Source organism: Sylvia atricapilla, chromosome 8 (genome assembly GCF_009819655.1).
Source record: "Sylvia atricapilla isolate bSylAtr1 chromosome 8, bSylAtr1.pri, whole genome shotgun sequence".
Classification (NCBI taxonomy): domain Eukaryota; kingdom Metazoa; phylum Chordata; class Aves; order Passeriformes; family Sylviidae; genus Sylvia; species Sylvia atricapilla.
In genome coordinates this window covers 13,804,004-13,830,979 of record NC_089147.1, presented here as the reverse complement: position 1 = coordinate 13,830,979, position 26,976 = coordinate 13,804,004, and the positions used below count along the sequence as shown (strand labels likewise).

General features: G+C 56.4%; 1 protein-coding gene across 4 annotated transcripts in view; it reads left to right on the top strand.

Moving 5' to 3' along the window:
- Window positions 1–21,951, top strand: part of KCNIP2 (potassium voltage-gated channel interacting protein 2) — a 42,550-nt gene extending 20,599 nt beyond the window's left edge. The window contains exons 1-9 of one of the 4 annotated variants that reach the window (XM_066323715.1): window positions 6,923–7,044; window positions 17,768–17,851; window positions 18,943–19,067; window positions 19,460–19,529; window positions 19,616–19,686; window positions 20,218–20,325; window positions 20,712–20,816; window positions 21,051–21,113; window positions 21,443–21,951. In XM_066323715.1, the coding sequence (XP_066179812.1) occupies window positions 6,924–7,044; window positions 17,768–17,851; window positions 18,943–19,067; window positions 19,460–19,529; window positions 19,616–19,686; window positions 20,218–20,325; window positions 20,712–20,816; window positions 21,051–21,113; window positions 21,443–21,490 (795 nt within the window). In that variant the 5' untranslated portion in view covers window position 6,923 and the 3' untranslated portion in view covers window positions 21,491–21,951. Of the gene's footprint in view, window positions 1–6,922; window positions 7,045–12,280; window positions 12,421–17,755; window positions 17,852–18,942; window positions 19,068–19,459; window positions 19,530–19,615; window positions 19,687–20,217; window positions 20,326–20,711; window positions 20,817–21,050; window positions 21,114–21,442 lie in introns of those variants that run through there. The other 3 variants (XM_066323713.1, XM_066323716.1, XM_066323714.1) reach the window with 3 other exon arrangements.
- Window positions 21,952–26,976: the final 5,025 nt, after the last annotated feature.

The window sequence follows — 26,976 nt, the reverse complement described above, 5'->3', positions numbered from 1 at the left end:
CCATGAGCCGGGGCAGGGACACACCCTGGTGCCTGCATCTAGCGGTGCTTTTGTCCTGGGATGCTTCGTCCCGGGGACAGAGCTGCATGCTGTGTGCTCCTGGTTGGCTGTCACTGCCATGGCAGGACCCTCACCCCGGTGCCAGCCCCTGCACTGCCCTGCCAGCTGCCCAGAACCCCCTCTTCTGGGCATGAACCCAGAACCACCTCCTAAACCCAGCGGGCACATCTTGGGGAGGTCATCATGCGCCTGTGTGTGCTGGGACTCTGGGTGCCCTACTCCTGCCCCTGTCCCTGTGTCCCTGTGCAGGGACAAAGTTGGCATCCCCATGGCCTTGCCCTGCTGAGGACCACTGGGCTGTCCCTCTGGGCCCCAGCAGTGCTGGGAAGGGATGCACTGTGAGTGCAGGGAAAGCCTTGTTAGGCCAATGCGGCAGCGTCACGCCTCAGAACAGGGCTGGGACTTGCACTGCTTTTGCCAGGACTCAGCCTTCCTGGAAAACCCCTCCCAGGTTCTGTCCCCTCCTTGTTGGGGAAACCCCTGGGTCTCCACAACCTGTGCCTATCCTTGGGGCCAGAGAAATGCGGGGATAGCATGGAGATGCGCTTGGCACAGCCCTGGAGGCTGGGATGGGGGAGCAATATTTGACCTGTGAGCCATGCCCAGCTGGCATGCTACCTTCCTGCCCACAAGGACCTGAGCCCTGGGATGAAGGCTCCCAGTCAAAGCAGGGACAGTCCCGCAGGCCCAGCAGAATGCCAGGCTCTGGAGGCTGGGTGTGCCACAGGCAGTGCCAGGTCCATCTCCGCTAGTTGGCTCCATTGGGCACCAGCCAACTTGCCCGGAGTGGAGGGGGCAGAGGATGAGTCAGCTGAGTCCAGCCCAGGGCCAGAGGGGCAGAGCTGCAGGTGATGGAGCAAAGAGGGAATGGGACCTTGGGATGCTCCCAAACCCCACTACCTGCAAGGAAGTCCTGCAGGTCCTTCTCCCAGGTCCAGGTCTCTGCAGCTAGGTACTATGGCACTGGGACTGTAGCAGGTGACCCCTGGGACTGGTTTCTGGAGTGACCACATGTGGTGCTGAGCAGGACCAAGGGCTTTCCCTACAGCCCTGGTGGGTGTGCCTGGGATTGAGATGGGCACAGAGGGCACGGCTGGCCATGGGGCACTGACTACCCTCACCAGCTTCTTGGTGCCCTCCCAAGCTCTGAGACAAGCCAAAGTGGAGTGAAACCCAAAGCTGGGCAGCTCTGAGTGGGATAGGGGGCTTGCACAGCCTTCTCCCATCTGCATCTCTCTTCCTCCCCAGGTGCTGCTCTGATCCTTGGGTCACCAAAATGCTGACCCCTCTCTGGCTGTTACCGTACCACATCATTCCCTTTTGGGGGGCAGTGACTCCTTGTCCTTCCTGCATGGGTCAGGGAGGTCCTCTGGAGCTCACTGCAGAAGGCACTGGGTGTCTGACCAGGTGGGCCCGGGGCAAGGGGGCCCCTGGCTGGGTGCCCCGGGGAGCTGGCCAAGGACGGGTCGCCAGAGAGGGCAAAGAGAAATGACTCAATCAATTAACCAGATTAAAACTGTGACTTCACCTCCCAAAAATAGCATTTCACCAATATTTTAATGTGCTTATTAATAATCTGCTCGCGCTCTGATTAGCAGCAAGGTAATAAGGGATCAGCTTTAACCTAAATTTAACTCTCCCTAATGGATGATGGCCCCGAGAACAAAAAAAAACAGGAGAAATTCCTATCCATCAGGCTGGCCCCCCAGCAGGTCAGGAGCACCCAAGGGACCTGGGCAGCAGCTGCCCAGCTGTGCCCAGGGACCATCACCTCATTGTGGCCCAGCAGGTCCTATGGCACATTTTGTGGAAGTAGTGTCCTAACACCCTGCTGCACTGGGTGAAGAGCACTTTAGGGGTAGCCACAGGGGTGGCTCTCAAGGAGGGCAGATCCTGGCCACAGTCAAGGTACATGCTCCCCTCCTGAAGAGACAAGTCCTTTGACGATGGTTGATTGTCCTGCTCCATCCTCATCTGCTCCATTCCACAGTAGGGGACAGTTCTCCATCTCCAACTGCCGGTGGTGCTGGGGTGATGGAGACAGAGACCAGCCACCTGGCTACCTGACGGCTCTGGGTGTGCTTGTGGCATGCTGTGTGCATGGACCTGCTTTTTTGGCAAGAAACCCCACTGCAGGGGTTATTTATACACCACCCAGCAGGTGGCTGGCAGGGTGTTTAAATTTAGCAGTGTGGCAGGGCTGTGCTGCCGGCAGCACTAGAGAGCCAGGGCGGGGGTGGCTGGGTGGGGATACTTCATGGCTGTTAGTGTCACAGCCCAAAGTGGGACAGGGGCATGGACTCAGTGCCAGCCTGGGCTGCCTGGTCCTGGGGCAGTGTTACAGGGCCTGCTGCTCTCCCCAGTGCTGAGCCATGGGCATATGACAGGGCCACTTTGGCATCCTGGCCCATGTCACCTGTGGATCCTCAGAGCCGTTGATCTCTGGGGAGAGAGAAGGGAGGGAGGACAGGAGGGATGGATCTGGGTGCTTGGATTCTGCTCCCTGAAAGGGGCACAGCTGGGGCAATGCTGTACTCCTCACCCACACTCAGGTGGCCACAACCCCTGGTTGTGAGTGCAGGGCAGAGATGGGACATCTTGTATGCAAAGAGGGTTTGGGATGGAGCACTTGGGTCCAGTGTCTTCCTCAGCTGTATGTCCTGTGGGGCAGCAGACAGGGCCAAGCACCGTGCAGGGACCAGAAGTGTCTCAGGCATGGGTGCAGCAAACTCAGTGTGGTTTGGGATCTGTGAGTGAGTGTGCCCAAACACACAGTGACACTGTCTAAATGCACCTGGCATCACAGAGCAGGGACCAGGCTGGTTGGGTCTGACTCCAGGCTGAGAAAAGCGGATGCTGATGACAGACATCCCTGGGGAGGTACTGTTGTGGGACGCAGAGAACAAGATGCCAGATCCAGCTCTCCAGGATGGCAGAATGTAGAGACACCTTTCTTCAAGGCCTCGTGTCTGGAGCAAGGACAGATACAGGCATCAGCAGAGATCCTGGCAGCATCATTCCCTAGGGAGCCCCGTTTCCAGGACTCCCAGCTTCACCTGTGGTGTGGCAGCAAGGGGCTGAGCCCCGAGTATCCCAAGATCATCAGGGCACTCAGAGCAGCCCTTGGGCTGTGGTGATACCTTGCTGGCCCCATGGCATTGATACACAGACACATGTGTAATGAGCCCATCTGTTCTCTGCCCCCTGCCTCCTTCTCCTGGCTGATGGTGCCACTCTCCCCCCGGGCCAGGAGGGTTATTTTTAACTGTTTGCCATGTGCTGCCTGAGCACAATTAAGGTAATTGGTTTGGGAGCCTGGCTCTCACACAACGCTCCCAATTACCTACCTGCCTGCCCATGCGGCCCCCCGCCTCCCTGCCCGCGGTGGCCGCTCCTCTGGCAGGGGGACTGCCGGGACAGGGCTGCCCCAGATAGCACGGTGGGGCTGGGTGGGGACACGAGCGGGCACAGGGGATGGAGCCATGGAGAGGACATCCCTGCACAACGACAGCCTGCTCTATGCCTCCCTGATTGCCATCCTCCTCCTCATCTCCTATTGGTTCACCACTCGCTGCTTCAAAATCATCAGCGGCATTGAAGGTACGGGGCTGGGGACATGGGGGGACAGGTGGCTCGGCCACTTCCACAAACTAAGTGGTGAGGCGAGCCAGATGCTTGGTGTGGGAGAGGTGGATGAGGGACTCCCTCTGCATCTCTGGGAGACCTCCATCTCCCAGTTACTTCATTAGTTCCTCCTGGCCGTGGTCCTGCTCCGCTGTGTGTGAGAGCAGCCAGTGGCAGCCCCGGGGCTGAGCTGTGGCTCAGGGCTGTATCCAGGGCTACTCCAGGGTCCACAATGCTGCCGGTGTCTTGGTGCTGCTGCCCCTCGCTGTGCGATGGGGATGCAGATGGACACTCTGGAGTCTCCCACTCTTGTAGGGTGCCTGGAACTCATGCTCGGGCCTCAATCTGTGTTTTGGGGTTCTGGGTCCCTTTGGGCGTGCCCCACATCTTTGGTCCTCAGCCGGTGTATTGGGGAGCTCTGGGATGCGGTGAGAGATCCCCCAGTGAAGGGTCTCTCCAAGCCCCACTGCGGTGGGATGTGAGTGCCAGAGGTTTCCAGGGTGAGACCCCAAGGCAAGGAGCAGGGCAGGAGGGGTGAAACTGGCATCACCTGTCTGGGGACGTGCAGAGCCTCTCCTGCCCGGGGTGTGCATTGCTCCAACCATCTGTGAGACTTCTCTCTGCACAGCTCAGCCAGAGCCTTGAGGCACTTCCCACAGCATAGCCAAATGCTGACTGGCTGCAGGGGTAAGGAGCACCCCTGGGAGTGATGCCCATCAGTGGGATGGGGGGCAAAGCCCTGTCTCACACTTCTAGTGGGGTATGTATGTTCTCGAGCATCCCTTGCAGGCAGCTGTGGGTCTGGCTCCACTGGTGACATCCCACATGTGGTCCTATGTGTCTCCTACATCTGGGGACTGTTCCAGATGGAGTAATATCCCTGGGGATCTGGGTGAGATGAAGGAGTGGTCCTTTGTCACACCTAGCCCATCTGGAGCTGCCCTTGGTCAGAGGGAATATGTTCTGGGCAAGAAACCCTGGGGAGTCTGGAGGTGCTGGGAGCTGGGCACAGTGTGTGGCACTGGGACATGGGACCAGTGCCAGGTGCCTGTGCTGGTCCTGGTGGGATTCTGTATCATGCTGGCAGCAAACAGTGGAGTGTTTTTAATGGCTCCAGCCATTAAACACATGGAAATGTGTAATCCTGACATGGCAGCCAGTGGGAGAATTATCACTGCTCTGCTGGGGAGGATGCTGGCACGGGAGAGGCACAAGGGCAGGTGGGGAAGCTGACACTTGGTGACTGATCTGCCACTGTGCCCTTCAGCCCCAGCATCCCACGATGCTGCCAGAGACACATGAGGGGCTGATGATGGTCCGTTCACATGGGCACAGCAGGTTCCCTTTGCAGGGAAGCTGCCCTAAACGCTCTGGGTCAGGCTGGAAAGGGCTCCTCTCCCTCCAAGTGTGGCCAAAACTAGGTTTCAAAAATAGACTCATGGCCTGCAGGATAGCCATCGGCACTGGAAGCAGCTGGAGGCTTGAGGAGAGAACGGGTTGTAACTGGGGCTCAGCAAGAAAAGTGGCTTTAAAAACTCAGTTGACAGCAGTGGGAAACTTCCTGCAAGAGTGCAACAGGTCTATGTCACTCCAGCCCGGAGGGGTTGATTCGAGGGCAAAACTGGGAGGCAGACACATGAAATCCAGGCTCAGCGCCTGGAAACTCAGCTCTTTCCAAGAAAAGGAAATGCCAGGGCTGAAAACTTCCAGCCTGAAGAATGTTTCCCCAGGGAAGACTTTCAGCTCTTTCCCCAGGATGCCTCTGATGCATTTATGGCATCTTCTGCTGGTGTTAGAACAACCTTGGGAGTGTGCCCCAAGTGGGCAGACGATGCCAAGCCCGGTGGCATGGAGCCACTAGATAACCAGGACAGGCCATGGCCTGGGACTGGGACACCAGCCCTCTCCATCCCCTGCCAGGGGAAAAAGCCTGCAGCTACTGGGCTGGAGATGAGGGTTCCTGGGAGACTGGTGTGAGGCAGCCCTGCTGGGAGCTCTTGCCAGAGGTCTGCTCCATAGCCTGGACATGGCCATCCCACCTGTAGCTGTGGCAGCTGACCTTGCTCCTGGGGTGAACTGGGAAGGGTGGGGGGCAGCAGTGGCATAGGGGAAGCCCTGCTCCCTGCTTACCACACCAGTGCTGGAGTTAGGACTGGTCTTGCATCATGCACCATATGGGAATTGTCTGCCTGGGGATGAGCAGTGCCAGTGGCATCCCTGGGGGAAGCAATGGGGGAGCTTCCCTAGGGGAAGACCCCAACGAGTGCTAAGTCCTGGTGATAGGCCGTGACCATGAGTACCTGGATCTCTGGTGATGCCTGTGGCTTGTGATCAAACAGCCAGGGAAGGGCTGGAAGGCTGTTAAAAAAGAACAGGGGAGCTAAATTTAGCCCCATTGTCTGTGTGTGGATGCTCGAGGCACACAGATGCACAGGTTCACCCTCTGTTTCTAGCTTCTGTGTGACCTTGGCTGGGTCCCTAGGCCCTGCTTCTCTTCCTCTCCTGCTCATTGGGGGGTCTGGCAGTGTCTTGGGCATCCTGCATCACAGCCTCTGCTCCCAGCATGTTCTCTCAGACCTGCTCCCCATGTTCCCTTGGTGTTCCCAGCAAAACAAGGGGACCCATTTGCCTGCTTGGAAATGGGGCAGATGGAGTTGTTGCCCCAGACACTTTCCAGGCGGGAGACGTTGATACGTTTAGCCAAGTTGGCCCCCATGAGGCAGACACATGTCTGGGGCACAGAGGACAAATCTGAGTCATCCCCATCCTGGATGTTTTGCCAGTGCCCAGCGTCCTGCCCCTCCCCGTGTCCCCCCTTGGGAACCGAGTGCCTTTTAATATCTGTGGCCTGTTTCCTTAGCAACTGCATTAAGCAAATCGAATGGAGGTGGTGTCATTGGAATGGGAGGGCATGCCTTCTTTCCCCCTCTGACCCCCCCATCCCCGCCACCCCCACTCCTCCCTCCACTTGGCCTCTCTCCACTCTTACTCACAGGCACGGCCCTGCTCTGTCTGGGCTCCCAGCCGTGGCTCCCTGAGCCTCCTGCCACAGCCCTGCGCTGACCCCTCACTTGCCCATGGCTACTACCTGAGTAGGGGGTGGCAGCCAAACCCCCACCAGGGACACAGGCAGGTGTCCCTGGAGATGCGTGGTCTGGCGGCTGAGGTGCTGGGGTGAGGGGCTCAAGGACTGTGGTGGGGAGGGGTGGGGGGGTGAGGGGCCATGAAACACCCTCACCATGAACCTAGAAGGCCTTGAGATGATTGCGGTGCTGGTGGTCTTGGTCCTCTTCGTCAAGGTGCTGGAGCAATTTGGCCTCTTCGAGCCTGTGTCCTTGGAAGGTAACGGGTATGGGCAGTGCTGTCACCTCCGGGAACATGAGGGGCAGGTGGTGGGTGTCCAGAGCTGCCCCTAAGGATGCTCCAAGGCTGCTGCATCCTTGAGAGAGTCCTGGTGCCCGTTGGCTGCTTGTAGGGCTGTAGGATGCAAAGAGCAGAGTATCCTGTCTGTCCCAGTGGCTGGGGGTGTAGGGAGGGGACAGTGCTGGCAAGGTGTGTGCTGTACGGTGGTGACTTTGATGTGTGCTGGGGTGCTGCGGGCTGGGACTGCGTGTGACCATATATGTGGGGCATCAGGGTGTTTTCCAGCACCTCCACAGGAACAAGGTGTTAGCAGAGACCATGGTCACCTCAATCTGCATGTGAGGTTCTGGACTCAGCACCAGTCTGCCGAGCAGCCAGGCTCAGGCAGGATGGGTGCAAGCTGGGCTCCCTGCTCCTGGCTCTCCCCAGGGCCCCCTGTGGATCCTGGACAGGGTGGGGGGACACAGAGGGAGCTGTCCAGCTATGGATGGGCTGTGTGGTGCTGAGTGGTGTGCACGGGATACACTTGGCAGAGCCTGGATCCACTCGGGGGACTCTGCTTTGTGCAGGCTGGGCGGGAGGTCAGGACTGCTTGTCTTGGGTGCTTCCTGGACTCCCAGGGTGATGGTTGTGTGAAGGATCCCCCCAGCCCTGCCCAGCCCCTGTCCGTACCTGCACACAGCTCTCTGAAGGATGCCACAGCCTGCCTGGCCCCTGGCATTGGGGTATGCACAGGCTGAGGAGGAAACAGGCAGTTTCCCTGGTCCACTGGTGCCCTGAGATACTCTGCTGTGCTTCTCCAGCTCTGGCTCCCACTCGGGCTGAGTGTAGGGGTTAATGCTCCCCTCCACAAGCAGTGGAGCAGACAGCACTTCGAGGCTGCACCTACAGGTCAGCTGTGCCTGGGGATAGGGATGGATGGAGGGGGCAGATCAGGGGGATGTCTCCCTCTGATTCTGTTAACCTGATTGCACGACAGGAAAGGTGGGTGGAAGTTTTCATTACTTCCCAAGTTTAACTGCTTGTTAAATCCATGTGTTCCAGCAGCAGAACCCCTAGGTGGATCATACCAGGAGGAAAACTGAGGCAGGAGTTCACCTGACAGACATCCTGCCTTGTGAGTGCCAGGGGAAGGCATGCTGACTGTGCCCAGGGTGGATTCCCCCTCTCTAGTTATGCTGGAGATTTGGGGGTGCTTCCCCCAGACCCTGTTTCCCCCTTCCCAGTGCTTTTGCTTCCCCATGTAGTTGCTCGAAGCTTTGGACTCAAATCGGTGGCATTGATTGCAGCTGTTCTGCAGCTCCCAGGTGCAGTGGAAAGAAGGGAGAGAGAGCACCCAGCCCCTGGAGCAACCCTGATGAGGGGCTCAGGACAAGCCAGGGGCCACTCCTTGCCTTGTGTGGCTCCTCTGTTTTCTGAGGCACACTCTTTGTCCATCTGCAACTGACTTTTCCCTAGCATGGGCCAGAGCAGGATGCTGGAGATGGGGTGTCCTGTGTCCAGCCTCGTCCTGGTCATCTATGACCCCTCCAGAAGGAACAGGGGCATGCCTGTCCCCTTCCACCCACATTCCCACGATGAGAAGCTGCAGTTCCCTTTGGCTTGGCTGGAGATGCGCCCCAGCTGTGAGGGTGGGAATGGGATTCAGGTGCCCAGGATTGCCAGCAATTGCTCCCATTGCCTAAAGGTGCCCAGAGGAGAGGGAAACATGTTGCTTAAGGGGCAGAAATTGGCTGAGGTTAAGCTGAGCCCTGGGCACTGTAGAAGGAGTCCTATGTGTGAACAGCAGTGGTTTGGGATGGGGGTGAGGTGCTGTTGCATAGGTCACTTCCCCTCTTGACTTGAGAGGCAGCAGGTAGGATTTTACTCTCCAGGGAAGGTCCCAGGCAGTGTCTGGGGCTGGAAGATACTGTGTCCCCTCCAGGGGTTGTTTACAAGCCATGGCTCGGTCCACAGTGACAGCCCAGAGACCACAAAGAGCCTGAAACCAAACACTAATGGCTTGGGTCTGCTAATGGACACAGGGCTGTGCCACCTGCTCCAGAGCTGTCGATGCTGCTGGCGGTGCTTGCCCTGCTCCTGCTGCTGCCCCACGCTCCCCCTGCCCCATCCCTGCTGGCCTCCTGCCTGCGGCTGTTTCCCTGCCCAGGTTGTGCAAGTTGCGTTGTGCCACTGCAGTGATGGGTTGGGAATGGAGAAGCTCCAGAGGGGACCAAGCCAACCTCTCTAAGCCTGGGGGAAAGATTCAGTGGGAGCATTTTGCAATGAGATCCTGGGGGAATTCCAGGCTTTCTGGGTTCCCAAACTCAGCTGGATGAGGCCCCAAAGACCCCATCCATCATTTGGAACTGGCACTTCCCTGAAAAAGGGATTGGACAGAAGTGCTGTCTGTGACCCCTTGTCCTGTCTGCTTGGCACTGTACCCCCTTGGACCCTGCCACAGCCTTGGTGGCACAGGCACAGCCACTGTCTGGCAGCAGCCATGGAGCATCTCCCATGAGTGCACTGTGCTCCAGGATCTCCAGGGTGATCAATGCTGGAACTGACATTGTTTACCAGCTGGATAATCAATGATGGACTATGTCATCCCACCTCTGCCCCGTGCCATCACGCCTGTCCCCAGCCCTGAACATCTCCTGGCAGACCCTTGCAGGAGGCTCTCGGATCCTTGCTGAGCCCCTGCTTTGGCCGAGAGCTCAGGATGGAGCAGGTGGAGAGAAACGCTATCAATTTTGCCTCTTGAAGCGTGGCATCAATAATTCAGTGCAGAGCAATCGGTCCTGGCTGGAAGGAGGGAAGGCAGGAGGGAAAGGCGGGAGAGCCACCCGCGTAGCCCAGCCACAGATTAATATTAAATGAAGTTGCAGATTGCTGTCGGCAGGATAATTGGTGCCTGTCCGGGGCTGTTCCTGCCTTGGCTGTTCAGGGTGCATGCTAGGGGGCAGGCAGGACTGGGGGTGTCTTGGAGAGTCCTCAATATGGGGTGTGCTGGCCTCTGTCTTCCATGGGGGCTGCTGCTGCTTTAGAGCTCAGGATATGGAGAGAGAAGCAGGGCTGGGAGGGTGCCAAACCCTGCCAGAATCTGGGGAGAAAGAGGAGGGAGCAGCATCATGCCACCAGCACCCCAAAAGGTGCCAGGCAAGAGGGTGGTGGCAGTGAGCAGTATGGACACCTCCTCATGGCTGGCTCAGGGTGAGGGTCCCTCTGGAGAGGGGAGAAAGTGAGCATCCCCAAGGTGTTGGTAAGAGCCAAGTCCTGTGCCAAGCCTTGATTCCTTTTGCTTTCCAGGAACCTCTTTGGCAGAAGTGCTGTGTCTTGGCTGCAGGAGGGACTGGCCCTTTGGGGTGTGATGCTTTGGTCCCTGGGCTCAGGGTGTCATCCAGCCTGGTGGGTTTGACAGACCCCAAAGGTCAGGGTGAGCTTGCTGCAGAGAGGTAGATCTTGGAGCATTGAAATCTTGCCTAGGACAACTGCAGGCACTCCAGGCTGAAGTTTGGGATTCTGTGTGTTGGGCTGCACCAGAGATTTCCCCATGTGCAGTGGATTTAACCCTTGCCTTTCCAAGGGCTAGCAGGTTTTTCAGCTGGCTCTAGGGTGGGCAGGGTTGGCTCTCACAGCAGCCCTGAACTCCCCAAGGTCCACAATACCTGCAGTGCATCCTGTGCCTCTGCTGCTGTGTGGTGACACGTCCTGCTCAGCCAAGCCAGACCTAATTAGCTTGTTGAATCTCTTCTCCCTCCGGCCTTGTGTTAATCACTTTTCACATTGCTTCCTTCCCAATTCCCTCTGGCCTGATTTGCTCTTACTGTTGCTGATGTGCCTGGAGAGGGGAGCAAGGGGACCCAGCTGGACATGGAGCAGGGTCCCCACTCTGTCCCAGAATGGGCTCTGAGCCAGCAGACAGAGGGGCAGGAGATCACTCAGCCACAGGGAGGTGAGAAAATCATGGGCTGGAGAAAAAGTAAGAATTGTGGAGAGCAAAGGAGCTTATTAGGACCGCCCTTCTTTATAGTCCAGCTCTGTTGGTGGAGGGTGAAGCCTTCAAGTCTGATGGGAGAGGCCATGACTCCCTAGCACAGGGTTGTGTTGGGCTGCAGGGTGCTGTGGGAGCTTAATGGGATTCCCCTCTTCCCTATGAGGGGCAGGATTAGACCCAGAACTGGGCACAGGTGGGACCAGAAGTGCCCTGGTCTGGGCTCTAGGGAGTCTGGAGTCCATGGTCCCTGGAGTGTAGTTAGCAGGATGTCTGATGTGCCATCCATGCTTGGCTACAGCATCCCCTCCCAGGGATGGAGGAAAATGTCTCATTCCCCCATGGGTGCCTGTCCTGGGGCTTGTACTGCTGGGGCAGGAGGCGGCCACATCAGAAGCAGCTTTCAGGTGAGAAATGCATAGACAACTGTCTGATAGTGACTTTCTAATAACCACTGTTGCCAGCCTGGAGTCTCTGTCCTCTGCTCCCAAAGCAGGACTTTGGGTGAGCTGTGGGGAGCACCCACCCTTGCTGTCCCTGACATGCTGCCCTTCCCTCGGGCAGCACCCTGTGGGGTACATTTGCACCCTGTGGAGCACATTTCTCTCCAGCAGCAAGCAATGTACCCAGGGCTGGCAGCCCCAGCTGTAGCTGTGACTGACTTGCTGGTGCAGAGATGCAGAGGAAGAGGGAGGAGATGAAAGTTGCAGATGTATATGGGGGGGATCAGCAGACAAAGCTGAGCTCCAAGGCAGAGAACTCATGCCATGCAAGGTTGGATCACTGTTGGGGGGCAGGCCTGGTGGTTTGTGATGGGGCAGATGGATTTGCTAGGTGGAGCTGGTCCCTGGGCTGGTGGCAGCAGTATCCCAGCAGCATGTGATGAACTTGAGGGTCCCTGCAGACTGCTCAGCTCCAGTGCCTCCAGAGCTGCTGTTGGGGTGAAAGTCAGTGTGGCTGAGCCTTCTCCACCTCCTCCACCTCTTTTTTTTCTTTTTCCATGCACCCACTGGTGCCAATTCTGCACCCCTTTGTGGGTTCCTATGCCAGGCTCTGTAGTGCAGGGGTGCCTTGGAGGAGAGCTGATCCCTAAGTCGCTTGGGCGGTTTTTGTGGGCTCTTATTCTCCGCAGCCTGGGTGCCCCGAGGGACCTCAGGGGGTGCCGGGGCAGGAAGAGGGAGGGCCAAGGCAGGTCTCTCCTCCCCTGCCCTCCCCTCTCCTGCGTTGCTGGGTCTGTTGCTGTCAGAGCAGCTGCCGGCTGGGGCTGTGTGTCTGGGGGATGGCGGTTGCTGAGGCACCCTGGGACCTGCAGGGGCTGCAAACGGTGGGCATCATCCTGCTGCTCTGCTCCAGCCTCAAGATACTCCATGCTCTGGGCATCATCGACCTGACCAGGGGAGGTGGGATGGGGACGGGGATGGGGATGGGGTTGCAGTGAGATGGGGATGTGGTGGTGGAGGTGCTCCTCCTATCCCAAGGGCTGCAGGGTACTTAGGGGAGTTTTTGAAGAATTAGTGTGGTTTAGGGCTTTGTTTTTTTTTTTTTTTTTTTTTTTTTTTTTTTTTTTTGGTGGGGGGGGGGGGGGGGCATTGGAGTGTCTGGCAGCATTAGGGTGTAGGGAACTGGGGAAATGAGGGTGTCTAGGGGTGTTTCAGAGTGTTAGGATATTGGGTGGGAATATTTGTGGACATTGCAATGTGTGGTGTTGGGTGTAGGATGCTACAAATTTAGGGTGTCTGGGAGCATTAGGGTGGGGGATATCTGGGTCTTGAAGCACTGGGATGCAGTGATGTGTGGGGTGCTGGGGGATGGAGACTGGGTTATTGGAATCTCAGGGCAATGGGATGCAAAGGGCTGGGCTTTGTCAGATGATGGGGAAAAGGACTGCAAGTAACTGGGGCTGAGGAGATAAGTGTGAGCTGGGAGAAAAGAGCCATGAATGTGGAGTGCAGCACCATGCAGGGCAAAGCTTTCTCACTGCTACAGGAATTGGTGGCTATGGGGAAAACAGGGGAAAAGAGGCAAGAGCCCCTTTGCTCTCCCTCTGGGACTGTACCATTGCTCGAGAAAGAAGAGGATGCTCTGGGTGTTCAGCTTCCTGGATTGACAAGTAGCTACTGAGGATAGGGCTGGATGTGGCCAAAGAAGAGGACCCAAAATATGTCAGAGCAATGGATACACAACCTGTTGGTTGTGCCTGGTGAGGGTGGGAGTGCAGGGAGCTGCATGGTGCTGATGCCTTGTTTTCTTTGGCTGCCTTCCTTGACTGTGCCACGGACAGTCCCAGGTCAGACAAGATCTGCCAATAGACCTTGCATGAATGTGTTTTGGGGTTGGTTTTCCTCCATCCACTCTGCCTCCTTGCTGGCACTGGGAATGCTGTGAAATGAAGGGACTCCAAGGGACGTCCTCTTGGATGGCCAGATCTCAGAACAGAGGTGTGTGGCTAGGAGTGATCAGGGTGTGTGGCTAGGAGTGATCAGAGGAGCAACTAGTAGTAGAGCAGAGGGTGTGGAGGAGAGGAGGGTGCTGTGCCCAGGAGGTGCTTTCAACCTCCTTCTGATGGAGGATGTCCCTGAGCTGCCTGGGATCTGGCTGGGGTGTGGCTCAAACACATCCACTTTTTGTCCCTGTGCCTTACTGTGGAGGGTATGGATGGCATCTGGGTAATGGACATAAAGCACTGGTGCTCTTGTGGAACGCACTGCTTGCAGCCAAGAGGAGCTGCTGCTCTGCTGGGGCATTTTTTTGAGTAGCTCCTCTGGCACCTTGGATGCGCTGGTTCCTGCTGCCAGAGGAGGTGCTGATGGGGGCAGGATGTGCCCCTGTGTGTGGGTTTTGCAGGAGGGTGATGCATATGGCTGTCCCAGTCCTGCAGCTTTGTCTGCTCCATCTGGGGAGCCCCTGAGCTCCACTGTCTCTCGGGATGTGTATCCTGTCCCATTCCCTGCTCACAACGTTTTGTACATGGTATGGTCTGAAGAAATTATTATTCTGAAGTATCTCCTTTGGGCACAGCCAGGCTACCTGTGAGCACTGTCACAAGCTGGGGATGGGAATGGGGACAGCAGTGCTGTGAGCCCCACTTGGCTCTGTGGCCAATTCTGGCCCATGCTCAGCACAAGGGTTGTGCAGCTGTTTCACCCCCAGGCACTGGGGAGTATCCTGGTTCCGAGCCTTTACTGTCCCAGCTTGGCAGCTTTGCTGCTCCCAGCTCTGTCCCACCCTCAGGACAGGGACTCTTTGGCCCTGGGAGATGCCAGCTGTGATTTCATTCCTCTGATGGATGACTGTGGCACCTTTGCTACACTTGGCTCTGCATTGCTGACTGATGAGGGTCATTTGCAGAGCTGCTGGTGGTGGGACACATCCTGACCTCTCCAGGGCAGCTGGGGAGACTCACTCTTCCTCCTCCTGACTGCCATTGCAGACCCCGAGAGCTGTGGTTGGTGGCACTGCCTGAGGCTGGGTACCTCCCTGAGTGGCTGAGCCCTGCACTGGGATGATTGTCAGCCACAGGTTTTAGAGGCAGCTGGGCTCAGATCAGCCTTGAGATACCAGCTCCTCCTGGCCTGCCAAATGACCCAGTGCTGCCCCACGGGGCCAAGCAAGGGGCTGTGAGTGCTGCATGACTGGTGGGCTGCTGGTGCTCTGCTGCCCTCCTGGAACGGGGCTGTGCCCCGGAGCTGGGGACACTGGAGTGGGTCTTGTGGGAAGCGAATCTTCCACCCATCATGATCATACATTTATTGACAGGTTACTGAGAGTGGTGGGGGAGTTTTGGCATTGCCTGTTGGTTTGTTACTGGGGGTATATTCTAGTGGGAGGGTGCCATGGAAGGGGATGGGGTTGGTCTGCCCATCCAGCTGTCACAGGGAGGGCACTGGTGGCTGTGCCTCTATGGGAGGACAGGGACATTGCTGTGCATCCGATTGACTCTGTCTCCTGCTTTTCCTCTGGGGAAACCATGGAGCAGCCCAGGCTTGGGTCCTCCATGGGAAGGGGGGAAGGAGGTGTCAGCCCAGCCCTGAGTAACTCTCAGCATGGTGGCATCAGCTGTTGGTGGCTCAATACAAAGCGGTCCGTGGCCATCCTGATGGCAATCATTGCTGGGGGCAGGGATCTACCCACTGTAGCCTTTGGAGCCAGGGATTCATTTCAGCAGCGTGTGGAGGTGGGGATGGAAAATCCCTTCCCCTTCTGGTGCTGCTCAAGGATGGAGAGTTAGTTTGTGTGTTATGAAGTCACTGAGCTGCAGAGTGATGCATGGGAAGCAACAAGCCACTTGACCCAGCAGACCTCCTGCCACAGACAAAACACTGCCAACCCTTTTTGTTCTGTGTCGGCTGCTGGATGGCCCACGCAGAAGCGTGGAGAGCAGAGTGGCATCTGAGAAAGGAGCTGTTGCTAGCAGGGACAGGGCTTCGTGCTGCAGTGTCCCTTGTGTCCAGAGTGGCAGCACATGGTTGGCTCTGCTCCTCATCTTTGGGCAGAGCAGTTTCCCAGCAAGGAGGAGCTCCCAGACTTGTTAGTGGTTTGGATGCTGGGGACAGAAAGAGGGTGGTGTGTTCTACTCAGCAGAGCCCTTGTATTCACTAAAGCCAGGACAGCAAAATCCCAGTCCTGGTCACCCCTCTCCTGTTGTTAAGCTGCATGTGCTGAATGTGCTCCCTCCCCTGCCCTGGGGACCCTGGAATTGGGCCCCCTTTGGTTTCCTCCTTGAGAAAACGCCCATGTTCTTTATTTTTTTTTTCTTTTTCCTTCTTTATAACAAACTAAAGTGTAACTTGCACCCGACCTGACCTACTGCACGTGCCTATACCTGCTGCCCCTGTGAGTCCAACCACAGTTTACTCTCTGTTGCATCTCTCTCGCTGTGTGGTTTCCCTCCTGCCCTGCTCCCTCCCAGGTCCATCACCCTGGCGTTGGGTGTTGCTCTGCCAGCCCTGTCCCTTCCCTCTCAGCCAAGGGGATACTTCTGCCTGTCAGGTCTGTTCCCACAGCTCAGCTCTGCTGGAGGGACCTGGCCCCAGAGCATCCTTGGAAGGCTGAAAGGTGCAATTTCCCTTTCTCTCTGCAAATTAAGGCCCTGGAAGGGTAACTGAGACAAAATCATGGCTTATGTACAACTGATGCCCACTTCTAGGAAAGTCCTCTTTCCTCACCTGCCTGCACACCCTGGAGCAGACAGGAGCCAGGTTGTGCTCTTCTGCCAATGCCAAGATCCTGGTGCTCACCCTTGACCCTGTCACCCGCCCCCCCCCGACAAATGCCAGGGGATGTTTGTTCATCCCTATAAGTTTGCACCTCGCTGTCACCCTGCTGTGGATACCACATCCCTGGGGAGAATTTGCTCTTTGAGTGGCTTTGTGTGATATCCTGCAGGATCCATGACCTCCTGAAGCTATTCTCCATCCCCCAGAATGATGGAGCTGCCTTGGTGTGAGGTCAGAGGGTCCCAGGTTCTGCCTGTGGGCACTTTGGGGCCAACCTGCCTAGAAGTGGCTGCTGGATGCATGTCCTTGTCCTGGAGCTGGGTACCATGCAACACCATTTTCCTGGCATCTGGGGCTCAGCTTAGCCCCACAAGGCTGAGAAAGGGCTCGTCTGGCAGGTATTTGCTAGAACCCTAGAGAAACAACATCAAAAACAGGGCTCAGGATCCATAGGCATTGTGACTTGCTGCTTGCAGATGTACAGGATGCTTGGAGCAAACACAGTGACCAACGAGAGCCCCAAAGGGACTTTGCACCTTTTGTCCCATTTGTCCCCATGCTGGTGTCTGCCTCCCCACGGTGGCTGGAGCCCAGCATGGCCTTCATCCCCTCCTCTTCCTTCTTTCCCTACCTACAGCATTAGTCCTGCGCTGAGTTTGCTGGCTTGAGGGAGGGAGGTGGTCTGCAGCCATGGGGCAACACCAGCTGGGAGAGATGGGGCTGAGTGAAACCACTGAGGTCCAAAGGGGGGAACAGGGGGTGGCAGTGGGGTCAGTAGAGTGAAGGGCCTACTATTAATGCAGGGAGACTTGGATGCAGTGGCCATGGGCCAGGCTGGTGTGGGAGTCCCTCACCCAGCCCTGTAGCCTGGCCATGGCAAAGCCCTGAGCCCCATTCCTTCTGGCTGTCTCAAAGCAGGTCCCTGGGCTTGGGTCCCAGTGCTGCACTGGGGTGGGGGTGCATGGTGCAGTCTGGGCTGCATGGGGGTGTCCGGTGCATGCTTTGCCTTCAGTCCTTGGGTGCCAGCAGGATCAAACCCAGCCCGTGCTTAGGGAGGATGCAATGCCCTGGCTCAGCCGCAGGATGTTTCTTGGGCTTCATTCTGCCTTGCCTCCCTGTAGAGCCTGCTACACAGGGAGCAGGTATTCGTCCTCGAGGCTAAAGGACGGAGTCTGACCCTGCCATTTTCTGACTCTCGGGGCTCCTGGGAGTCTCCAGTGCACTCTTTTATGATGGGGATGTAACAGAGGTGCTTGGTGTGGGTAGCCTAGCACAGTTGTCCCCATCCTTCCCCATCCTAAGGATGGATACTCCACTGCTGGGTTTGTCCTGGGATTGAGCAGGAAGGTAGACCAGAGCCTGGGCTGGGTTTTGCCTTCCTGCTGCTCCAGCCTCACGCTGCATGTGCTGCCTCCGCTCAGATCACCCCGCGCCGGGTGCCCCACCCTGCTACCGTCGGGACCGGGAGCTGATGCTGTGTTAACTCTTCTTCTGCTTGGTGACTCCTTCTTTCTTCCAGGCAACCCGCCAGTCCAAACTAAAAAAGCGCTGAAGCAGCGATTCCTCAAACTGCTGCCCTGCTGCCGGCCCAAATCCATCCCCTCGCTCAGTGAAAGCAAGTGCTTCTTCTTGCCTTTGTGTGTGTTTGTCCCCGGCGGTGCTGCTGCCTGCTCTCCGCCCTGGCCCTGCCTGCGGGAAGGGGACGCCTCCACCTCTCCCCTGCCCTGGCTGTCAGGATCAGCCCTGCCCTGGAGGGGTCCGATCCCATGGGTCTGCACCCACCTGTCTTTACCTGTTCACAGGCTGGTTTTCTCCCTGGAGCAGCTCCCACGGGATGCACAGCGGCAAGAACCGCTTGGGAGCTGGTTCAGGTCCCCCCGGCACTGGTCTAAGGGGTGGGGAGTTTTTCTCTAAGCTTAGGGTCGGTTTGGAGATGGAGGTGTGATGGGGCAATGAAAGAGCCTGAGCAGGGAGTGAGTGCAGAGTCCCTTAACCCCTTATACTGGGTGTGCTTGGTTCCTTGGTGAGTCCAAGCCCCTGGTCAGGATGTCTCCCAGCTCCATAGTGCAAGCCAATCCCCCCTGGGAAAAGGTGAGTATGGAGGGGCAGGGTATGAACCGTCCCATGAAGAGGGAGTACCTGCTGTGTGTCCCTCTTGGCTGAGTGGGCTCATGGGGTGCTGGTTGCTGCAGGCACGGGGTTGTGCAGCTTGGCAGATGATGGAGAGAAGCCATCGATGAAGGTGGGAGCACAGTGGGCAGAAAAGAATCTGGAAAGCCTGTGGGGGGGGCATTTGGGGCTGGGGGTTCTGAGGGGTAATTCTCCCTGCTGAATGTGAGCCCTGGTGCTGCAAGGATCTGAACTCCCCAGGGCAGATGCTGTGCTGGTGGGAGGAGAAGGGCAGGCAGGGAGGGTTTCAGCACTGGGGGTTTCACACCTCTTTTGTGCCCAGCCTGGGCTGTACTGCAGGGGGATTATTGCCCAGTGTCAGTCCCTGGTCTGTAGCCAGGGTGGCTATGAAGGTCCCCTTCTGGCACAGACTCAGCTCTGGCTGAGGAGAGCACCCCAAAAATGTGTCAACCTGGGCAGATGTGAGAGGACAGCGTGTTCTGTGCAAGGCACTTCTCCTGCCCCCTGGCATGACAAGATAGGGCAGGACAGTGCTGGCCTCAGCCACCCTCCTCTCTTCCCCTGGGTTCCTTGCAGACAGTGTTGAGGATGAGTTTGAGCTCTCCACCGTTTGCCACCGCCCTGAGGGGCTGGAGCAGCTCCAGGAGCAGACCAAGTTCACCCGCAAAGAGCTGCAGGTCCTGTACCGAGGCTTCAAGAATGTGAGTACCCCTTGACCAGCTTTGATAGCCCCCACCTCTGCTTCCATGTCCACCTTGGGGTGGTGCTTTGTATTTGAAAGTTTTTGGGACCTTGGGGTTGAAGTTTATCTAAGGCTACAGCCTGATCTTACCTCCAGGGAGCTCAGTGGGGAGACCTGATCCTGTGCTCTGTTTCCTTGGGTGCAGAGAGCCCCCTTCCTGGGTGCCTGGGATTCAGAGCCCCTCCAGCGAGGGATGGAGCCCAAAAGATCAGGGAGATGCTCCAAGCAGCCTTTCTAGCCACCCCACCAGGTGCACAGGGCTGGGGGCAAGGCAAGGGAGCCACAGGTTTTTAGGGGGTGATCAGCCCTTTTTTTGCCATGTGAAAGTGACGCTGTCACCCTGCCTGGCAGGAGTGCCCAAGCGGCATCGTCAACGAAGAAAACTTCAAGCAGATCTATTCACAGTTCTTCCCTCAAGGAGGTGAGTGCCCATCCCCCTCCCTGTCCTCATACACATGGGTTCCTCTGCAGGGCAGAGGGTCACACATGCTATCTGCCTCCCTGCAGACTCCAGCACCTATGCCACCTTCCTCTTCAACGCCTTTGACACCGACCATGATGGCTCTGTCAGTTTTGAGGTGAGCTGTGGCCAAGGAGGGCGTGATGGGGTGCAGTGGGGCAAGGAACATCCCTCCAGGGGCCACGGGCTGGGGTCAGCAGTGTTTTTGTTGCAGATAGATGAAGAGCTTTGCAGACCTAGTGGAGTTTATTAAATTCCTAGAGGCAATGGAAAACAAATGAAAGGCGTAAAAAAAGGGGCTTTCTGTATTTTCTGGGTAGAGTTGTGTAGGGACCCAGACTGGCAGACACAGCCATGGCTGGGTCTTGTTCAGGCTTTGGCTGAACAGTGGGTCACGATGCGCACTGTCCTCTTGGTTGCTGTGACCCAAGGGAAGTAGTGTGAGAAATGTACAGGGTTAAGCAATTTTTTTCTCCTCCAACTCTTTTTGATACCAAACATTTCACCCTGTCAGTCCATTCCCAGAGCACGTCAGCTTTCTCCTGCTGAGCTCCTGTCTGCAGGAGAATCAAGCAGGGCTGTATCCTCTGTGTCTCTGAGGCCCTTTGTGGCTGTAACTCCCATTTGCCTGCCTTGTCCATCCCTGCAGGACTTTGTGTCTGGGCTGTCCACCATCCTGCGGGGCACCATTGATGATCGCCTGAACTGGGCCTTCAACCTCTATGACCTGAACAAAGATGGCTGCATCACCAAAGAGGTGGGATGAGGGGTCCAGACTGGTCCCCAGGGCCAGCACAAGTCTGCACCTGGCAGGGACAAGGGCACAGCTTGGGGGTATTGGCTGAGCTCTGGAGGAGAGCTCAGGGGATCAATATTTAACTGAGCTCAGCTTTGCAAATGTCCCTCCTGGCCCTGTGGCACTGGTGTGACTCTGGGATGAAGGGTGGAGGAGTGGTGTGCTACTCTGGGGCTCCACTGCACATGCACATGCCCACATGGCCCCACACTGTGCACAGAGCCAGCAGAAACACATCTGAGCACCCCACAGGTCCTTCAGGAGCAGCAAGAAAAAGGTGCAGGTTGGGGACCAGGCAGAGGCAGAGCCCTGTGTTGACACTGCAACCCTGCTCCCCTTCCCATCAGGAAATGCTGGACATCATGAAGTCCATCTATGACATGATGGGCAAATATACCTACCCGGCCATGCGGGAGGAAGCACCCCGAGAGCACGTGGAGAACTTCTTCCAGGTGAGCTGAGTGCGTCCTGGGAAAGCAGAGCTCTAGCAAGAGCTGCAGTGGGTGCAGTAGAAAGCACCCCACTCTGGGGATGAAGCAGGGCTCTGCTGGTCCTGTTGGTGCTTGGGCATGCCTGGGGCCAGGGTAGCACTGTCCAGCCCCTCTGGGACCTGGGCAGGGGGTACCAGGTTCTCCCTAGGGCTGGGGGTCTCCCTGCTATGCCCCCTGTGCTGTGCTTGTCTGCAGAAAATGGACCGGAATAAAGATGGCGTGGTGACAATCGAGGAGTTCCTGGAGTCCTGCCAGAAGGTAAAGTCACCAGCAGCTGTTTTCTGAGCTAGGTCACCACCCTCTTCCTTGGGGACCTTTGTCCCTCCTGCTTTCTTCCTTCAGTGAGGAGGTGAAGCCAGGGCTCCCAGGGGCAAGGCTGGAGCTCTGCTTTGGGAACTGTACCCATGCCAGCATCCTCATACAGATGAGGAGAGCCATGGATCTCAGTAGGGCTTGGAGACTGCTGTAATCCCTGGGGCTCTTGTCCCACGTGCCAGAGTTGCCATGAGGGTAAAGCCAGGTTTGGGGGAGCTGCCCAGATTGCTGGTCTGTGCCCAACTTGCCTGCTTCCCACCTGCTCCTGACAGGATGAGAACATCATGCGATCCATGCAGCTCTTCGACAGCGTGATTTAGCTCCCGGACCTGCCTCCAGATGAGCTCTCCTGACACTGGGCCCAGAACCTTCTTCTCTCTCTTGACTTTTCCTTTGAGACTTCCCTCCTCTGGCTGCACAGACACCCCCATGGAAAGGGGCCTTCCTTCCCTGAGATGCAGGTGGTGCCAAGATCTTCCCTTTCCCCTGGCCCAGCTCTGCTTTCCTCGGGAAATCCCAAGCCAGTGCTCCCAGATGTTGGGGCATGGGCATGGCTGGCACAGGATGAGAATTTCACCTGAATGGACCACCCTGCACCCAGCCCCGGTGGAAAAGATGTATCCTTGGGCTGCAATAGAGGTTTTCCCCATGCACACCACCCTGTGCAGCCACAGCTCGCCTACCCTGATCCTCGCCAGCCCTAGGAGCCTCCAGTTCTGGCTTCAGCCCAAATCCTCCAGCAACACTGTCTAGAAACCAATAAAGTCTTGCAATGGGCACAGCCAGTGCCTGGGCTTCCTCCCCTGCCCTGGCTGTGCCCTGCTGTGGGAAGCATGTCTGGTGCGTCCACTGTGAGCCACCGGCGACCCTCCCTGTCCTGACACTGGGCCAGTAGGTGGGCAGAGGGGCCATGCCTGGAGAAGGCAGCCACATGAGCCCTCGGGCTTCATTGCTGCATGAGCTATGGGGAGCATCCCCTGATTCCCGGATGAGGCTCTTCCTGACAGGGGCAGAGGGGAGGCTAAAGTGATCCCGAGATGACTTCTTGTGGCACTTGTCCCACAGGATGGATGCAGGGCTGGGACAGCTGCAACCTCGGCACCCATCCCTCAGGTTTGGGGTGCTGGTACAGGGGGACTCCAGGGGATCCACTTTGAGGCTCCAGTGGAGAGACACCCTTTCCAGTTCTTCCTGAGGACATGACATCCAGGGCATGGTGACACGTGGAAGAGGAAGATGGGCTGGTCTCTGGTGGCCATTCTGGCCCCGTAGGGCTCACAGCCATGCTCCTGGCATCATTTGCTGCTGACCTTGCCCTTTTCCTGTGCCCTGGCCCAGCCCAGCCCACCTGCTGCCCCGGGGGCTGGGGAATGAGCAGTGAGGCAGAGAGGTGTCCCCACAGGCACAGCCCTGTGCTGGTGACATGGCTGAGCTGGCAGCTCCTGGAGGAGAAAGTTGAGGCTGGGGTTAGACAGGAATCACTGTCATGCTGCTGTGGACAGGGGACTTTTCTCCTTTTCCCAGCATGGCCATGTGAGAGCCTGCTTGGGGACCTTGGGGATGGGGACCCTGGGTGTTTTTGTCACCACCAGCTCCTTGGAGATGGGTGTGTGCAGGTAGGCCTGTCCTGCCCACATACCACTCCAAGTCATAGCTGGGAGAGTGATGCCCATGGGCTAATGATCCCATGCCAACTCCAGAAACCCTTCACAGGCACTGGGAATGTACCCAGCCCTGGCAGCCCCGACTGAGGCTCCATTCTGTATCCTTGGCCAGGGGTGGTTTGGGCTGGCCTGAGCTGTGATGTCTGGGATCAGCACCCATGCCGGGCCAGATCCAGGCTGAGCCCCTGGGGTTGGAGACTTTAGAATTTAACCCCTGGGGCTCTGAGCCAAAGGTATGGGGCTGCTTCCCAGGGGGACTGTCCCTGTCCCAGCCCTTGCAGATATCACACTTTTTTAGGCTCATCTGACACATTATTTATCTCGCAGACATGATGTGTTTTTTAGGTTCATTCAACACACTGTTCATCTCACAGACCTATTTCCAGGTTTGCTGTGGGGCTGAGCTCCCACTTGCATTCTCCTAAGAGTGGGAGGGCCTTACCCCTCTATCTCTTTGGCCCTGTTCTCCCTCCTCCCAGCTCTCTGGGGTACCCATTGTTTGCTGCCATGTGGAGCACCTGCCGCCTCCCCCCTCACGCTGTAGGTCGCATGGTGTGACCCCCTGCCCTGGGGCATGGTGACCCACAACCTGCTTGGCATCTCCAGTCTGTATATTTTGTATTATAACAATTATATGAATTAAAAAAAACAAAACAAAACAAACCCAACAAAGAACCAATAAAATCTAACCACAATCGCTATGCACACTACTGTTATGTCTTTGCATCTGTTGGCCCTCTTGGATGGGAGGGCAGGAAAAATGAGGGGGTCTCTGCAGAGGGTTGGTATCCTTTTTGGGGTGCTCTGGGAGGTTGCATGGGGGACAAGGTGCACACTGAGCTTAGCCATGTTGTTGGTTGTCCTATAAATACAGACTTTCCCCTGCTATGAGGCTGTAGGTGTTAAGGTAAAAAAGCTCTTACATCAAGGGTGTCACATTTCAGGAGTCAGGCTGCCAGGTGTGTTTTCAGCCTGTCACAGATGCTACTGAGTGAACCCAAGCTTGGGACCAGCTGGCATGTTGGGAAAGATGGGACAGGAAGGGCTTATGGATATGATTGTCTGGTAAGAAATACTGGAGATATAAAATCTGTGAGTGAAATAAAAATGAAGGCCAGCTTTGAGATGTAGGCATGGCAGGCAGGAAGATGGTGATTAACTGGAGATAGGCTGAAGGACTGAAAACAAAAGGACCCAAGAATGCAGCCTGTCTCCACCCTGCCAAGGCATCAAGGAAAAAGTAGATCAGAAGAGTAGTCTTTAGAGTTTAGAATACAGGATGATATGGTAATTTAATAGTTCTCATAGGCTGCATGCAAAGTTTGTAGGTTTTGTATCTTGTGCCAGTTGGTTGCTGTAAATTAGAATATTCAACACAAAAGGAGATATATTGTAACAAGGTCTTCTCTTCTCTTCTCTTCTCTTCTCTTCTCTTCTCTTCTCTTCTCTTCTCTTCTCTTCTCTTCTCTTCTCTTCTCTTCTCTTCTCTTCTCTTCTCTTCTCTTCTCTTCTCTTCCTCTTCTCTTCCTCTTCTCGTTCCTTTTTCCTCTTGCCTCTTCACCCCTTCTCTTGCCTGCTCTCTCCCTCTGCTTCTTCTACCTCCCTCTCTCCTACCACCCTGACCCCGGCACTCTTTTTACCTCTCTTACCCATCTTAACTTTTTTACCTCCCTTACCTCATACCCCCTCTCTCTCTCCCTCTCTCTTTGGGGCTTCCCTTCAGCCGAGGCTGGTGGCTGAAAGCAGACTCTCTTTACCCACGACCCTTGCAATAAAACCATGTGTTTCTAGAATATCTCAGGTCTGCAGAGTTCCTTCTCCCTGCCGTCCACAGATGTCTGTACAGTGGCCCTAGTTAGGATGTAGCATTTAAGGCAGAGCTAACAGGAACATGGTCACCTGCCACCTTGAGGAGGTAGATACAGATTGGGAAGGGTTTTTTCTTAGGGCAATCACTGATTGTTGGAGAAGTCCAGCATTGAGAACTGGAAAAAATTAAATAAACAGTCATGTAAGTAAGAAAGTAGCAGAACAAGAGAGCAATGGATCTGATGTGGGACAGCAAAACGGTCCAGCATTCTACAGTCTGTGGTCCAGGAACTGAAAGCTCAATGCCAAGAGCTGCCTGAAGACTAACCATCTTTAAAGGATGGGCTCTGGGCTGTTGGGGGAATTAACCACTGTGGGACTGGGTAAGCAGCAAGCCTGATCTTTCCAAAGCCTGTTACTCTCCAGGGACTTTTTTGGGCTCCTGGCTGTCACCCAGGGCTGTTTATGGCAGCATGAATGGGCCTGAGCACGTTTTCCCCTCTAACCCACTTTTCTCGGTATATCCTATCCCCTGAGCTCCGTTTGGCTGGTTGCTATTTCGGGCAATGACATCCAAGGGCTTGATGTGCCCTCTTGTGGCACAGAGATGCTGTGAGCCACTGATGGGATCCCTTGGGTCCTTGTCCCCAGGGTGAAGGGCAGGAAAGAGGTTGAGGTGATAATGGGAAAAACAGCACTGTGGGGCTCAGCCCTCGGATGCTGCCATAGCCTTTTCACACCAAATGGGAAAAGGTTTGTGCAGAGAGTGTAGCTTTTGGAGTCGGGGATGGGGAAGCATCTCTGAGAGTAAAAAATAATCTGTTTAGCTCTCCTCCAAACAGGTCTGCAGGGAGGCATGGATCCTTTAGGTGTGCCTTCAACTTGCCATGAGAAGCTGCTGTGTGAGCCAGGGCTTAGACGACCCTTGTTAGTCGGAGATGACATTTAAGGGTGGACAGCCAAGTAATTTAGTCTATGATAAAAACAGATAAGAGCTGATGCATGCTTGGAAAAGGGCAGCCTTCTGTTGTTTCCAGATATGTTCTTCCCAGCTTTCAGAGGAAAAATTAATAGTAGCTATTGGTAAAACAGCTGAGCAACTGGATGAGGCAGCTGATGCAGCCTGGGGCAGTCATTCACTTCAGCATTCTGAATACTGCCTAGAAACACAAGCATTTTGTAAAAGGATGAGATTCCAACAGTGGCAGAACTATTACTGTAGGATTATTTTGCCACGATCAGAGATATGAGCACCCCTTCAGGGTCTTTCGTGACCCTGGGCAGAGTCACTGCCCAGCTCTGGAGGTGTGTGAAAGTCCTGCGTCTTCTCCACCCAGATTCTGTGCATTTCTCCTTTCTAACTCTTCTGTAAAGTCTGCTCATGTATCAATACAGTTTAGCTGATTCCTATTTAGGGTATTTGTACAATTTCTATTTCTGCTCTTTGAAAGCCTTGGCCTGATGTTGGTGGTAACTAGAGATGCCCCTTGGCCAGCGGCTCTGCTGCAGCTTCCCGAGCACGGGTATGACCGTGCCGGAAACGCAGCCGTCTGCAGTTTCTCGTCATGCCCGAATTGTCACTGGGGATCAGCAGGAACGTGGCTGAAACGTGATGTGTCTGCACTAATGTCTGCAGGCGTTCTCCAGCCCTTTCTCGAGAGCTGGGGTTTTTGGCAGCTCTTTGTTAACTTGTTTCTTGTTGGCCGGTACCTGCCACAGTCTCCCCAGTGCTGCGAAGGCTGGCAGGATCACCTTAGTCACACCATAGTCTCCCCATAGTCACTCCATAGTCACAAGACAGGTCATCTCAGTCTTGGAGTCCCCCGTGCTCCCATGCGGCTGCAGGAGAGATGCTGTGTGACCTTAGACCCCTCCTCTGATCTGCTGCTATTATCTCAGCTTTGCCTCTCACTCTTTCAGCATCCTCGCGGTCTCTTCCAGGCATGGAAACACCTCCAGGCGTGCCATCAGCTGTGCCGTGCCATGCCGTGCCACAGGCCCGGAGCTCTCCCCCCCGACAGCTCGGTCTCCCCTCCGCTCTGCAGCCGCGGCGGGCCCTGCTGAGCTTGCCGGGCAGCGCCACAACTAGGTCACGTCTCACGGGAGCCCGCGCGCCCTCCACTCCCGCGCAGGCGCGCTCCCGCCGGGGCGCTGCGCAGCAAAGCGCACGCGCACACCGGAGGTAAACACTTAATTCCCCACCCTCCTTCCCCCTCGGCGCCGCTTCCCTACACAAACCCCAAGGCGCGTGCGTGCTCTCCCGCTGCCGCTTCCCCCTCAGTCCCCGCGGCCCCTCGCGCATGCGCCGCGGGCGCGCGCTGCCTCCCCGCGCA